This window comes from Poromitra crassiceps (genome assembly GCF_964638095.1).
Source record: "Poromitra crassiceps genome assembly, chromosome: 3".
NCBI lineage: Eukaryota > Metazoa > Chordata > Actinopteri > Beryciformes > Melamphaidae > Poromitra > Poromitra crassiceps.
In genome coordinates this window covers 91,045,136-91,061,771 of record NC_139625.1, presented here as the reverse complement: position 1 = coordinate 91,061,771, position 16,636 = coordinate 91,045,136, and the positions used below count along the sequence as shown (strand labels likewise).

The window sequence follows — 16,636 nt, the reverse complement described above, 5'->3', positions numbered from 1 at the left end:
CAATGTGCATCCTGGATATAGTTTGTTACAATAGTGTTAGCTCAAATGCTAATGTTAAACAGTATGTGGATGGACAATGCTAACGCCATTAGTTCTGGGATGTACAGTAAAATAAAAACACAGATTTGGGAGGTCTAACCTAACCAAAAGCGTCTGCCTTGTAAAAAGAAAAAGAAAATAAATTACCCAGGGGCCATACTGAGTGAGTTTTGGGGCCACATGCGGGCCTCCAGTTTCCCACCCCTGGTCTACGGCAGCCAGGGGTCTTCAATGACTTTTCACCAAGGGCCACATTTTGCTGACGGGTGGGGGCCGAACGGCCAAGGAGCCAGCGGGAAAAATGTGGAGCATTTGAAGGCAGGTTTAGACTGAGGAAGAACTAATTTGAAATGAACAGTTGTGATGTCATTATTCAGGTTTAGACTGAGGAAGAACTCATTTGAAATGAACAGTTGTGATGTCATTATTCAGGTTTAGACTGAGGAAGAACTCATTTGAAATGAACAGTTGTGATGTCATTATTCAGGTTTAGACTGAGGAAGAACTCATTTGAAATGAACAGTTGTGATGTCATTATTCAGTCTTAAAGGAACACTCTGCCCATTTTCAACCAGCTTTGTATCATTAGAACATCAGTAGTATATCAGAAAACTGTAAACTGTTTTGAAGTCTGTCATTTAATTTGACAGTTATTGAGTGTTAAAGTGTGGACCAGTGACATCACTGGTCCACACTAACTCAAATTAATAACTCATTAACTCAAATCAACTCTCAATAACTGTCAAACTAGATGAATGATGAATAGTTTGACAGTTATTGAGATTTGATTTGAGTTAATGAGTTATTCATTTGAGTTAGTGTGGACCAGTGATGTCACTGGTCCACACTTTAACACTCAATAACTGTCAAATTAAATGACAGACTTCAAAACCGTTTACAGTTTTCTGATATACTACTGATGTCCTAAGGATACAAAGCTGGTTGAAAATGGGCGGAGTGTTCCTTTAACCACCAATATCCTTTTCTCACTCCTATGTCACCACCTGCTCTCCCTGCAGGGCTTGAAATTAACTTTTTTGACCACCTGCCAATATGGCTGCTATTTCAAAGTTACCAGCCAATTAGAATTTCCACTAGCCAAAATGTTTTTCTTGAAATAAACGAGAATATGAGTGGGTTAATTTAAGTATCAGTAAGTGGCTGGGGATTCTCAAAGCCTGTTGAGGGTCACACAAGAACAAAAATGCACTCTTGAAGCTAAATAAAACCAAACCAACCAAAACCAACGAGTTAATTATTTAAATTTTTACTTCAATGTAGAACAGTAATGATATATTCCATATTGCAGACTGAAATGTTATAACAGAAGTGGAGTATTGGCCAGAATGACATGAACATTTGGACACTTATTCAGCCGGTATCTTGCATGTTGCGTTCAGGTGCACTGTAAAAAAATATATATATGAGTGACATCACTGATGACATAATCACTGATGACCTCACTCAATGAGCGACACCACTGATGACACACTGATGGCATCATTACTGATGACATCACTTGATGATGACATCATCACTCTCTGATGAGTGCTCCAGTGACATCTCCGATGACATCACTCATGGATGACATGACTCACTAAGTGGTTAGTACTGCTCCTACTGATAATGTCACAATGTCTATGAGATCATCAGTGTCTGTCATAAATCACTGGTGATGTAATTTATGCATAGACATTGTGACTAAACAGTGGCATCAGTGATTTATGACATCACTGATGTTGTTGCTGATGATGTCACAGAGTCACTTACGCATAATATTGCAACATCATCAGTCTTGTCATGAATCCTTATCTGCTGAGGTTATAAGTAGGACCGGTAACATGACTAGAAATGTGTATTGTGGGCAAGCCTGCAGGGTCAACCTGCCCCAACCCCGCCTGGACAACCCCTGGTCAGGTTAAGACCTGATTGTGATGCGTCAGGTTTGGTAAGAGCTCCACTACCAATACTTTGGAGCCAGTCTCAGTATCGTAAGGTCCCCAGCAAGACTAATCCCAAACTCGGCTGACCAGCTAACCGAGTTAGTGCCTTGCATGGCTGCTGCTGTCGGTGTAACGTAAAGTGCTTTGAGTAGTCGATAGGTCGATTTTATTGCTGTAGTGGAGCAGACCCGTTAACATGGGCCAGCCAGAACCGGGAATGGTTGCCCTGGGGTAGGCAAGCCTCAAGCCGCAGGCTGGTAGGTAGGAGTCGGGGGGGATTGCCTGCCCCGGCAGGCTTGTCCGCATAGTAATACTAGTAGTAGTAGTATTAGTAGTGGTAGTAGTAGTAGTACAGTAGTAGCCTAGTATTAGCAGTGGTCATAGTAGTAATACTAGTAGTAGTAGTAGTACCAGTAATAATAGTAGTGGTAGTACTAGTAGTACAGTAGTAGCCTAGTATTAGCAGTGGTCATAGTAGTAATACTAGTAGTAGTAGTAGTACCAGTAATAATAGTAGTGGTAGTACTAGTAGTACAGTAGTAGCCTAGTATTAGCAGTGGTCATAGTAGTAATACTAGTAGTAGTAGTAGTACCAGTAATAATAGTAGTGGTAGTACTAGTAGTACAGTAGTAGCCTAGTATTAGCAGTGGTCATAGTAGTAATAATAGTAGTAGTAGTACTAGTAGTAGTAATGATAGTTGAGTTGGACTTCTTGACACATTTTCAGGACTCGACTTGGACTTGAGCACTGATGACTCGGACTTGGATTGGATGGACTTGCAGTTGAACATTCATGCATTCGGAAGTTGGAGACAAGGACTTGGACTTCTTAATTGATATACTTTTTTCCCGTTGTAATAGGCCCTAATAATTTGGTATAAGATATAGCTATTTTAATATTGTGACATTCAATTTTGTAAGTGCAGAAACGTGTGTTCCACCTACATGCGGATTCACGCTCATGTTCAGTAACTCTGGACCCAGACTTGGACGAGGACTCCGGTAATGGGGACTCAACTCAGACTCGACTGGGACTATTCTTGGTGACTCGGAATTTGACTCGGAGTCGAAACACTGGGGACTTGACTTGGACTCGAGGAATAGTGAGATAGTAGTAGTAATGGTGATAGTAGTAATACTAGTAGTAGCAGTAGTAGTGGTGGTGGTCGTGGTAGTAGTAGTAATAGTTGTATTAGTGTGTGTGTTAGTAGTAGTAAAGGCCCTCACACACTGGGGGCGTTTTTCCCCGGTGCCATTAATTCATGTCAATAGTATTTTAGCAGCAACAGCAGTAGTAGTAATACTAGTAGTAATAGCAGTAGTGGTGATAGTAATACTAGTAGTATTATAGTAGTAGTAGTAGTAGTATTAGTGGTAGTGGTGGTGGTAGTAGTAGTAGTAATAATAGTTGTAGTATTGTGTGTGTGTGTGTGTGTGTGTGTGTGTGTGTGTGTGTGTCTGTCTGCGTGCAGCTTGCTGAGTAAATCTCTCTGTAGTCTACAGCTTGCTGAGTAAATCTCTCTGTAGTCTCCAGCTTGCTGAGTAAATCTCTCTGTAGTCTACACTGTAGACTACAGAGAGATTTCAGTAGTGTTGTAGACTCTACAGCTTGCTGAGTAAAGGGCTAAAACCGCCACTTAGTGACTGAAACTATGTAAGTCACTTCGCGGAGGCAACCATCCTCGGCTTCGCCTCGGACGGTTCACGCCTCTCGCGTCGTCCCTTAAAAAGTGATAATGTACACCTCGTCGTGCATTAACCCGCTTATACCATGGTCACTTGCCAACAAAACAATAAGACCAGTCATTTATATTTCCATGTGTAATAAATAAAGCAATCTAAATGGCTAAATGTCTGTTAAGTACTGTAAATCAGTCTTCCACGAAATAAAATAGTCCCTCCCACCTCCACCACCCTCCGTTTTAAAGCCGACTCAAACGTTAACTTTATCACAGGAATGCGGGTTTAACGATGTTTTGCGTTCTACATTAAATGAAGACATTACCGTTTGGCAGCTTGCTTTATTTTGTATGATAGATACGTATTGGCCAAGTATATTAACGTTTAAGAGCGAAGAGTTTCAGGAAGTGACACAGAGCAGCGGGGGCTGTATGTGGTGAAATGCAGAGAGAGTTCTCTCTCTCTCTCTCTCTCTCTCTCTCTCTCTCTCTCAAAGGCCGGGCTCGCCCCCGCTCGTGCACGAGCCGAGGGAAATCTCCTCTTTCTCGCCGAGAAGAGCCTGGTGACGCGAGGTTAAAAAATCTCCCAAACGAAAATCAAAATTGTAAATAAGAGTTATTTTTGATAAACTGAGCACACAGGGGTGATTTAAATAATTACTTTGACCGACTAAATTTTTTTCTCAAGTTCCAAAATTGTCATATTAACCCTTAACGGGGGTATAGAGCTCAAACAGCTCTCTTGATACCACTGTTGAAAATATGGCGCATTGATATGAACGGTGAACAGACCATTTAGCTAGGTGTACATTATCACTGTACAATATCACAAAATAATGGACACCTTGCAGCCAATCAGAATCGAGTATTCACCCAGACCATGGTATAAATTTCGATAACCAGTTCGAGACGTTTGAAAATATGTTTACCGGTTGTTTTGCGATACCTCCAACGAAATGCGCTAATGTTAGCCATTGAGCTAATGAGTTAATGGTCTAATAACGCTGTTCAAGACCGCTGCTCCCACCCACTGCCGTTCAAAGTGATATCCCATTGGTTAAAACCCTCTGTCGCTCAATCATCAGGCTGGAAATGCCGGAATGGATTATGAGATGAGTAGTTTCTTCATTCTCACGATATAATATGTACACGTACCTAGCACACACAGAATATGAATGAATGGGGAAGTACCCTTCCAGAACTGTGACGTCACAGAACTGTGACGTGACTGTTACGATACGATACGATACGATACAACTTTATTGTCAGCTTACACTGAAATTTGTTTTGCCTCCATGGCATAACCGTTCACTGTTGAGCTCTATGTCTGTGACATCATCGGTGATTTATGACATCATCGGTGATATATGACATCACTTTAGTAGTGACCTGGCCACCAGTGATCAGCGACCAGGCCACTTTCTTTCGGCCACATGACATCATCGGCGACCTGGGCATCTTTCTTTCTTTCTTTCTTTCTTTCTTTCTTTCTTTCTTTTCATTTTCCATTTTCCATTTTCCACATATCTAGTTGTATTTCTTACGTGTTCACATCTCTTTCCTCCATCTTGTCCCTAACAGATCTCGGAGAACCTTGGCAAGATGTACAGCGAAATGATCTTCGTCCAAGGCTTTGTGCACTGCGACCCCCACCCAGGCAACGTCTTGGTTCGCAAGTGTCCCCAAAGCCAGAAGACGGAGATTGTCCTCCTCGATCACGGCCTTTATCAGGTGGGGAAATCGCCGGGCCGCCGGTCAAAAAGAAAATATCATTTGTTCTAATACTGCGGTCCATTTTTCATGTTGCTGGCTGAGGCATTGGGTTAATAGCGAGAGCAGTATACAGACGTGCGCGCACACACACGCACACACACACACACACACACAATCTCTCACACACACACACACACACACACACACACAATCTCTCACACACACACACACACACACACACACGTGGGAAAACACGTGACACACAGACACTTTTATTAGTGCAGCAGCGGGCTAAAAGGTTTTTGATAAACAACTGATTTGATGTTGTTTTTTAAGGAAGAGTACAGTGTGTTTTGGAGGGATGTCTTGTACTTTCATGTTCTACACATCCACACACACCAGCACCTGCTCGTGGAGTGTAAACACATCCACACACACCAGCACCTGCTCGTGGAGTGTAAACACATCCACACACACCAGCACCTGCTCGTGGAGTGTAAACACACATACAATAATAGCACGGTGGCCAGTAAGGGTCATGTGGTCGGGGTGGATGGAGGGCGTAAACACACTCATGATCACAGCTTTTCCACATTTCAACTGTGAGTCACATTTAACCTTTTTTGTTATTTAAGCCTGAAAATCATACTCCTAACATGTTAGCTCCGCCAAGGAGGTTATGTTGTCAGAGCCGTTTGTCTGTCTGCTTTGTTTTTCTTTTTACATTACATTACGTCATTTGGCAGACGCTTTCAATATTTTATTTTTCAATTTTCAGAACAGACAAAAGCAAAACAAACTCAGACACACACACACACACACACACACACACACACACACACACACACACATACCAACATTACAATTTGATGCTACCAGCCGCATAAGGTGCTTGTAAGAGATGCTGTACATAAAATCCCATGCAAGGAGTCCATGAGAGGTTAGCTGGGCGAGTTATTTGTCGTTTCTAACCTCGTCAACGTAGGCCAGGAACGGGTCCCAAATAGTTGAGAACTTCCTAAGTGAGTTGGTCCTCAGGAACCTGAGTCTCTCCATACGCACAACCGAAACCATGTCCGCCAGCCACAGCTGAAAAGAAGGTGGAGAGTGGGACTTCCACTCCTTCAGAATGAGTCTCTTGGCGACAGTCCTCCCCTGCGTCAGAGACTGCTGCACAGCCGTAGGGAGGAGAAAAGAAGATTCAGAACAGCCGAAGATGGCAACATTAGCAGCCCAATAGTAGTGTCTGAACACCGGTAAGGCCAGCCCTCCTTCAGACTTGGGTTTTTGCAAGTGAATTTTTTTAATTATATGTTTCTTACCATTCCAGATGTAGATCAGGATTATGGAATCCAGCTCTTTGAAGAAGGCAGATGTAAGAACAATTTAGAGGTTTTGACATAAGTAGTGGAACCTGGGGAGTGAAACCATCTTAACTGAGTTTATGCGACCAAAATTAAACTTAAATATTAATTTAGGATCTCTGGGTATTGTCAGGCCAAGATAGGTGAGGCGGTCCTTTGCCAAATTGAATGGGAGATTGTCCAAGAAAGAGAGAGGCATAAAGTCACTCTTTGTCCAGTTAATTGTGTATCCGGACAGCCTACCGAAGGAGGTGATTAGTTCTAGGAGAGGGGTATCGATTTCTCTGAGTCATTTAGGTATAATATTATGTCGTCAGCATATAAACTGATATGCGTCTCGATACCTCCAACCTTCAGGCCTGCAATACCTGGGTGAGCACGTCTTTTTAAGGCGAGGGGCTCGAGCGCAACGGCGAAGACGGCCGGCGAGAGAGGACAGTCCTGCTGAACCGAGCGAAGTAACGGGACTGTCACACCTAAATTTATATACTTTGCGACGTTCATCATCATTCAAATTTGGCTGGTGGCTTATTAACATAGGTTCCTGTGATATGTGATGAACTCAAAATGCTAAATAATAAAAAATTATTTCTGGTTTCCAGGGACTTTAAATGTTTTCTTTTTCCGGGCGTCCGGGTAGTGTAGTGGGAGATTCACTGCCTACCAGCACGAGGATCACCGGTTCGCACCCCCGTGTTACCTCCGGCTTGGTCGGGCGTCCATACAGGTACAATTGTCTGTGTCTGCGGGTGGGAAGCCGGATTGGGGATATGTGTCCTGGTCGCTGCACTAGCGCCTCCTCTGGTCGGTTGGGGCGCCTGGTCGGGGTGGAAGGGAACTGGTGGGAATATCCTCCCACGTGCTACGTCCTGCCGGTGAAGCTCCCCCTGTCAGGTGAAAAGGAGCGGCTGGCAACTGCGCATGTGTCGGAGGAAGCATGGTGCTAATCTCGGTTCTCCCCAGATCGGCAGAGGGTGGGGCAGCAGGGGGGGGGGGGATAATTGGCCAAGTACAATTGGGGAGAAAATGGGGGGGAAATCAGATTTTTTTCTTTCTTTTGTTCCCCCCAAAACCTCACATTTTTATTGAAAGTGGTTAATTTCCCCTTGTTTAATGGTTTTACTGGTGTCTGACTCTGTTTTGATCAAGTCAAGTCATTAATATCCGCATAATCGTAGTGGACAGAAACCTGCACAATTTTGCGTTTTCTTTTGCAGACTTTTTGAAAATGCGGTTACCCAACTACACACACACACACACTACGCACGCACGCGCACATGCACGCACGCACGCACGCACGCACACACACACACACACACACACACACAATCATTTCCAGTGTCAATTCCAGTTGGTTACTACACAGTACACACTGTACCATATTGCATGCTTTACGATGGGGGAAAATATCAATTAGTCGTCAGTGCGTTGGGTAAAGTGCTGCATTGTGGGTATGCAAATGAAGAGCTCTTAGCTGGGGGATTGGTTGTGTTTTTCTAAGCGGTGCTAAGAGGGAGACGGCGAGACTTGAGTGTCCATGCGTGCATAGTGAACATACAATTACGTACATAGACACACACAGAGAATACAGTAAATGAAGGATTTATAATATGAAACTTAATGGGGAAATTACGATAAGTAATAAATAATAAGTAACGACAAATAATACGATTCGAATCTAATATAAAAATAGGCATGCTAAAATAAGCTATTCTGATTGCTTTTTTCATTTTTTATTTGTACACTTATAAAGTAAAGTAGACTGAACAATTGTGGGGTTATGTAAACATCTATAGATTTACTTAAAGTTGTTAGTTAAAGATGTTGTGACATCTGCTGGCATTTTGACCCACAACTAGGCCGAGGTCATTTTTCAGATTTCTACAGATTATGAAATGGCAGACTGTAAGCTTTCAAATGATGTGTCACACATTGTAATCTGAAAAAATGGAAGGAGATATGCTTATTTGATTGTTCACACTCTGGAAAGCAAGAAGCTGAGAAATCGGCTCTCAAAGTTGGAGAAGTTTTTCACACCTGAGGTAGTGAGCAATGGGGGAGTGAACAATAGCTGCTCATTTACATTAAAAACTCTCGTAACGGGACAAGCCCGTCTTTTATTGTCACACGAACACCACAACACATGCATGTGGCCACAACACACTCATGCTGACGGTGGCCGGTGAAAAGTGTCCTCTGCATTTAACCCATCCAGGCATGTCCTTTCCTCCGGGGGGCAGGCCAGGAGCAGTGGTCGCTTTCTCGTACAGCGCCCGGGGACCAACTTCGGATGTTGTCGTCACTGGTCGGATGACGGTGATGATCTGATCTTCTGCATGTTTTTAGTGGGGGGGTTATATACGGAGGAACTAGCCTAGGTAAACCCAGCCCCCACGTGACCTGCTCTCTCAGTTCCCAGTCACTAGCGTCTAGACTCCGGGCCATTCACAACGATTTCCGCGGCGATTGAAAGACTCCCGCAGACCCGCAGCCAATGAGTGACGGCATGACTGCCAACATCAGTCCTGCCGTGATCGGCCAATCAGAGAGTGCGTCTTTGTCAATGACGTGTAACAGCTGCAGCGGCTTAGCACTACCTAGCCGTTAGCATTTGGCCTCTCTAAAGCATAGCTCCCGAGCTAGCTACTAGCTGGCTAGCTATATGGCTATGCAACTATGTGAGGAAATTCAAGTGAAAACAGCTGTTGAGGTTGAGGTCTGTTGATCAAAATAACACCTAGCGTTATCGAAATCGGATTTTAGCGGACCATACAAGCCAGGGCTTCAGAGCTGATCACCTGGACACATTTTATGGCGAAATTATCTGATAAACTTGTCTGTGCTGCTCTGTGGTGATCAGCTAATGTCTTCATAGCATTGTGATTATGATTTAATGCATTATGGAAGATAAACGCTGGTTTAACATAATTAAAATAATTCCCTACCAAACATGTAAAGTGACGCTTCTGGGCAGTAGACCATTTGGGCATAACATTATGTAATGTGACATGAGATCACCACATTTCAATAAATATAACGTTTTTATACATTTGAATGCTGCTGGTCGTTTGTTTAATGCTGTATATATTGGATATTTAAAGCTGATACACAACACAATTGTGTTGAGGTAATTCTGCAAAGCTCAGTTAAAAATATAACATGTAACACTTTACACAATCAAATCTAACTTATTCACAGCAATACACAGTCCAGTAGTACAGTGGGCTAATTGTTTGAATTATATCGAAATATATTTGCATGGTGTAGCATGTAATGCAGATAATGTAGCTAGATACTCTGACACAGAAAGGCAGACAAGCTAGCAGCAGGGATCTTGTCACACTGATTCCAGATAAACTCCTCTGTCTAGCCAGCTATACAATATTATTGTAGCCTACATAATACCACAAGCTAAATACAGCATATGCCAATGTAAGGCTGGGTAGCATTAGCTAACGTCATCCAGGCTATACAGTAATAGGCTATTATAAAGTTTTCTCTCTCCTGCTGCAGGTAGGATGATGCACATAAATATAGCCTACATTATGTAAAGTCATTGCATAAATGTGTTTTTATTGTAAAACTAAAATGTGAAGTAGAGCCAATTTATTGGAGCGGACATCACAGTAGGAGATGCCGGTAGAAGCGTAGAAGCGCGTTACGCTGTCACTTACCTAAATCACGTTAAATCGACGAGGGGTATATATAGACCCAGGATTACATATATGTTTCACATAGGGTGGTGTTTTCATTTGATGTTTTATTTGGTCCAATATTGAAATGTTATACAATTGCAGGTTGTGTTACCATTACACAAAATTGAGATCTACCTTCATATCTATTTCGGCTCATTTGGTTGCTATTTAGTAGCGAAATACAGTAGCACAATGCATGCTGGGAGGAAGTGAACAACAACAAACCATAACAAACGCATCACAGAATGAAGCCTAAGCTGGTAAGTCTGTTAAGATAATGTTTAGCGAATATAATTCATAATCGTTTTAATAATAATAATAATTCTAGGCAATGAAGACAAAACCCAAGACTGTGTTACAGTAGGCTAAGTGTATCTTGTCCTATAATTGACTAGACAGAGGTTGAAGTACAAGAGATAACATTTATTACAAAAGTTTACATCATCTGCAGATCACCAGATTTGTTGTAATTGTGAACACAAAGGGAGCAAAGACATGGTTTTCAAGTATAACACAATGTACAACTTTTATTCAAAGACAGGATTGAAAAATATAGGTCACTTGTATTCACTTCAGACAAGACACTACGTTAAAGTCTGAAATTTACCTAGATTTGCTATAAGAATTGACATTTCAGCTTGTCACCTGATGTAATTATTAATGGACAGTAGCCTACAGTAGTAAAGATTTTGAAAATTTTGATTAATTAATCCAAGTCAGAAACAACATGTGCTGTGAGCCTTTTACAATTCAAAAACCTTACTTCCAACAATTAACTAGCCTGCACTAACTACTGCACAGTATCGTGTACAAATATTGAATGCAACAGTCTCGTTCTGGAGCGAACCCCTCAGCTGAATTCACGTTGGAATATGATATCAAGGCTTGATAGATTTGATTGTACTCATACAGCAGTGTGGAGCTTAACATCTAGCTAGGTTGCATCTGGAATATGATCTGGATTATGTATAATATACAGTATAACACTACGCTCACTATTTCATGACATTCACGTTAACGCTATAGCCTCCAAAAATCTACTGTAGCTAGCTAGCGTCAGCTACATCTGTAACCACGCTGAAATGCGAGTGCATTAACGTTATTTCTAGCTAGGTCAAACACACCTTACCGTTATGAGTGTGGCCGTTTTTGATTAACATTAAGTCCACGATCATTTCCGGGCTGTAGCAGAGTCGAGCCCCGGAGGCAGCCTGGAGCTCTGAGAGCTCCAGAGGGGTGCGCGATGCACTGCTACCTGCCCGACACCCTGCACCCGACCTCGGGCTGCAGCAGAGTCGAGCCCCGGAGGCAGCCTGGAGCTCTGCGAGCTCCAGAGGGGTGCGCGATGCACTGCTGCCTGCCCGACACCCTGCATGAGCTTGATTTGATTTGTTTTGTCTGGTACTATTCAATATGATTTATGCAGATAAGACAGCGTGTCCCTGAAAACTAGATCATATCACTGTATAGATTATGACTGTTCTTCACAGCCACAAATATCTCTCCAGATCTGCGGCCATCTGCAGCAGGGATCGAGGTTTGGGTCCGTGTAGACAGTTGTCCTGTTCCTCTTTCATTCCCTGACCACCGTCACAGGAGTCATTGGCAGAGGCGATGTTCTCTCTTCTTGGAAGCTCTAATAATATAAAACGTAGCAGTTACTGTATGTTACACGTGGCTAACGTTAGCTAGCTTCTGACATGTTTTTCTAGAATTCATTAGATCGTTAAATGCTCCCGTAATCTAGCTAGCTAACGTTACCTCGCTAACCCCCACACAGCCGATGAGGAAAAGTCATTCATTTATCGAATGTCTTTCTTACCAAACACAATTACGCTAGTTTCTGAGATAATATATAGTGTGGCATATACCTGTGAATAACATATTCTTACCTGGAAATCACACATCGATCCGTAGGCCAGCTCTGAGTCTGTTTACATTTCGGGCGGAGGGGGGCTTGGTTGGTTGTAGCTGGTTGTAACCATTTGCGTGCTAGCAGTACTGAAATGAAAAGTGTTAGCTCGCTTGCTAACAACAAAGGTCGCAGAGCGATGACGCCATCTGCTGCACTGCGCATGTGCTCTGTGCACAAAGCTGGTTGGATGAAGGTTGCGTAATGGAGCGGTCTATCGGGGGGGGCCCAACAACCGCAGGAAATCGTTTAGCACAGGCGGGGGACCAGACCATAGTGACTGAGAACAGGTCTGAGAGCAGGTCACGTGGGGGATGGGTTTACCCAGGCTACGGAGGAACCCCCCTGGGGGAGCACGGGGAGAACATGCAAACTCCACACAGAGAGAAAGGCCCTTACGACGAGATACCCCACCTGGGCAGTAGGCACTGAAGATATGGGGGGGAACACAACCACAGCGCCCACAGTGTCCCAGGCGAGAATCGAACTCAGGACCTTCTAACTGTGAGGCGACAGCTCTACCACTGAGCCACCATGCTTTGGAGACACCCATGACGATGACACCACGCAAAAGGAGACGATTTTTGGGCCAAAATGGCGGCAGCGCTGACCTAACACTCGCTTCTTTCTTTGTTACTCTTCGACTACTCCACACGTCAAAACGTGCTAAAACATTTATATTATACAGTCTATGGCTAAAACACACATCTATCCATAACTATATGTTCGCACAGTCCTAAAACGGAAACAAAACGTAACTTTAGGGCTCATGATTAAATACAAACTCACCGAGGAAAATCCAGGAAGTGCTCCACACTGCTGCAGCCGGCTAAATAAGTCCCATAATGTCTGTCTGTGTTCTGCGCCCGGACTGCACTCGCAGATAACGTTTAAAGAACCTTCTTTAATCCAACAATCCATCTACACGCACGCGGTGTTAGTGTTTTACGGGAAACACTAACGTTACAACTGGCATTCCCTGTGAATTCTCCACTGTGCAGGAATGTAAACAAAAGCCGAGTAGCCAATCGAAACAATCGAAACTCGTATGCAAATACAAGACAGAGCCTTTTGTTTGAGGTAAAAAAAAAAAGAACTCGACTTTTATTTTACAAGATTAACGAATTTAATGATCCCAAAACGTCTTCATTTTATATGGAATGGATAGTTCAAATACTATATGGTGTACTATTGTAAAAAATGCAAAACCACATTTTTTCAAGAAATAGACTTTGGTCCTCTGTAGTGGAGAACTGATAGCCACGAGTTGCGGGACCTGGCGACAGCAGCCGTCACTAATGTTACTTGCAGCATTGTCAGTTGCTGTTTGTAAACAAACCATTCAAATCTGGCCTGCCTTCTTTGCTCCAAATCATTCAGTTCAGATAATATAGATAAAATATGATTATTTCAATCCAAGTCATCTATCAAACAGGACTTTACGATTATCCTCGAGGAGTTTATTGGCAAACTGCATGATACAAGCCCAGCCGTTTGTGCACCCTGCAAAGGATTTCTCCTGCAATACGGTCGCTTCTCTCTTCACGGTGTTCCACTCTGAACGTGTTTTCCTTGTTGGAGGCGCGCTGTATGACGCGGTGTATTCACCTTATGTAGCCACGCCCATTTGACCCGGTTGTGTGGTCGTGTGACTTCCAGCAAAAAAGAAAGAAAAATAAAATGGCTGGCTGCTCCAATATAATCTAACTCTGAATTAACTAATAATTTAGCCAATTGTATGTAACATACCAAATAAAAGCAAACGGCAATGTATAAGAATGCAACGCCATGTAACTGGCTCGTTAATTCTCGCATTCCAGGGAATTGCGTTAACGTCTGCGGGTCTTATAGACGTAAGTGGCTCGAGCGCTCGGAGGAGAGAAAACGATCTGAAGCTTTCTTTGTTTGAGTCCAGGTATGTTTTACAAGAAAGTGTTTGTCATTGTCGACGATAACGTTATCTGACCTGGCTAACAGTGGATACTCGCTTGCTTGCTGTGTACCGAGCTCAAAGTAGTAGGCTACGTTCTTTGTTTTACCCCCTGCACTGTCCGCTACAAAAACAACTCTCTTCTTCATGACATTCTTTCATATTTTGCGCCGTGACCGCCGGAAGTGTTAACACGACCCGGAAGAATTTGGCCCACACCCGCGTCTGAACATAAGGTGAATAACACGGTGTATAACATCACTTCCATCACCGCCCAGCCAACCAGATTACGCCCGGGGAATCTGTCTGGCGCCGCCTTCCATCAGAGACTTGTGATTCAGACCCTCCATCTCTGGAAGCTTGATGACGTTGACGGTGGTTCTGACTACGTGAGACTAGTACTACCGTATTTCCCAAGTCGTACTGGAGCACAAGCCCCAGTGAGACTAGTACTACCGTATTTCCCAAGTCGTACTGGCGCACGAGCCCCAGTGAGACTAGTGCTACCGTATTTCCCAAGTCGTACTGGAGCACGAGCACCAGGGCGTGCTTGGCCTTTGCCTGAAACCACAGCTGCGTACTGCTCCCTGGAGCGTGAGATAAGTAAGGTAAGGACGGCGCTAAAAGCTTGACAGTTGGCTCCTGGACGATTTCGGAGTAAGAACGGGCTGGATGCAACAACCCGTTCTCATCCCAGGTTGTCCAAAGTTTGCAGGCCAGAAACGTCCCGACCACAGCAAAATAATAAGAAAATAAAAAAATACGGGAGGCGGGCAGGGTCTCCTGTAGGGTCTCCTGTAGGGTCTCCTGCAGGGTCTCCGGCCACAGATAAATATACCGCCACACACTTCTAGTGGGTCATAAGTGATAACTGAGAGGGACTAGAAACAGACCGTGTAGCTTCCCTCGCCACGCCCCCTAACTGGCAGTGCTCAATCCAACGAGGTACGGCCTCCTCATCGCTCATTTGTACCGTACCTCGTTAGTTTGCCCTCGAGGTCTCGCCCGCTTCGAGGTCTCGCCGGCTTCGCCGACTCGCAGACGCAGCTTGACTGCTGTGCCGCGTTGCCCGCAGGCCAGTTGAGCAATTGTGCCGTGCTGCTCAGACTGCCATACCTGCCCAGAAGGTTCTCTGCCCTTACAGTACCCTTACATCATGGGTCAATTTCCGGTTTTGCCGGTCCGGTCCGATGTACGAGCTTAAACCAGTTTGATTTCCTGATGTACGAGCTTAAACCGGTTTGATTTCCTGATGTACGAGCTTAAACCAGTTTGATTTCCTGATGTATGAGCTTAAACCGGTTTGATTTCCTGATGTACGAGCTTAAACCAGTTTGATTTCCTGATGTATGAGCTTAAACCGGTTTGATTTCCTGATGTACGAGCTTAAACCGGTTTGATTTCCTGGCGACCATCTAAACTGAGATGTTTCATTATGCCAGGAACTGGTCAATTAAAACGCAAATGAAAAGGCAGCCTCAGCAGCCTATGATACAGGGTTCAATCCAACTTGTATTGCATTAGTAATGAATGAGCAACATGACAACGTGATTCATCTCATGTTTATTAGTTATAGTTACTTTGTTTATAAACTGACATACTCGCATTGGCCCCCCCGCGGTACGTGGGTAACAGGTTCTGGCTAACGTTACGTGTTATTACTCACCGGCTGTGAACTTCCCTACAGCTGTGCAACAATCTCTGACATTGGGGACAACAGTTGCCAAAAGACTCGTTCTGAAGGAATGGAAGTCCTCTTCACCTTCATTTCAGGTGTGGCTGATGGACATGATCTCTGTTGTACAGATGGAGAGACTCAGGTCCCTGAGAACCAACTCGCTTGGAAGGTTCTTAACTATCTGGGAGCCGTTTTTGGCCTCCTTCAATTAGGTTAAGAGTGACCAGTAACTGAGGTTAGTGGTGACGGATAGCTTGCCCAGCTGGTATCTCATGGACCCTTTGCAGGGTCCCATGCACTTCCCCCTACTTTTCTCTTCTTACCGACTCCACTCCACTCTGCTCAACCCATCCTCCCCTCCAGGTACTGCAGCCAGACTTCAGGTTGAACTACTGTGGCTTGTGGCAGGCTCTGATCAGAGGCGACATGTCTGGGGTGGAGCGCTACAGCCGCAGGCTGGGAGCCGGAGATCTCTACCCGCTGTTTGCCTGCATCCTCACCGCCCGCTCCTGGACCGCCGTCAATGCAGGCATCAGCTCTACACCTGTCACAAACTCTGAGGTAGACACACACCCCAGCAGTAACCCTTACCACTACAACATCCTAACCTAATCCTAATACTCATCTTTTTTTTTTTAACTAATTGTTTATTGATTTAAAGACAATTAGCACAGTGCAATCA

The 16,636-nt window shown here is 44.0% G+C and overlaps 1 protein-coding gene across 1 annotated transcript in view; it reads left to right on the top strand.

Annotated features, from left to right (window-relative positions):
• adck1 (aarF domain containing kinase 1) overlaps positions 1–16,636 on the top strand; it is a gene marked incomplete at both ends in the record, with an annotated part of 257,552 nt that overhangs the window by 211,782 nt on the left and 29,134 nt on the right. Inside the window, 2 exons of the mRNA XM_083632906.1 lie at positions 5,244–5,393; positions 16,318–16,515. Of these exons, the coding sequence (XP_083489032.1) occupies positions 5,244–5,393; positions 16,318–16,515 (348 nt within the window). The remainder of the gene's footprint in view (positions 1–5,243; positions 5,394–16,317; positions 16,516–16,636) is intronic.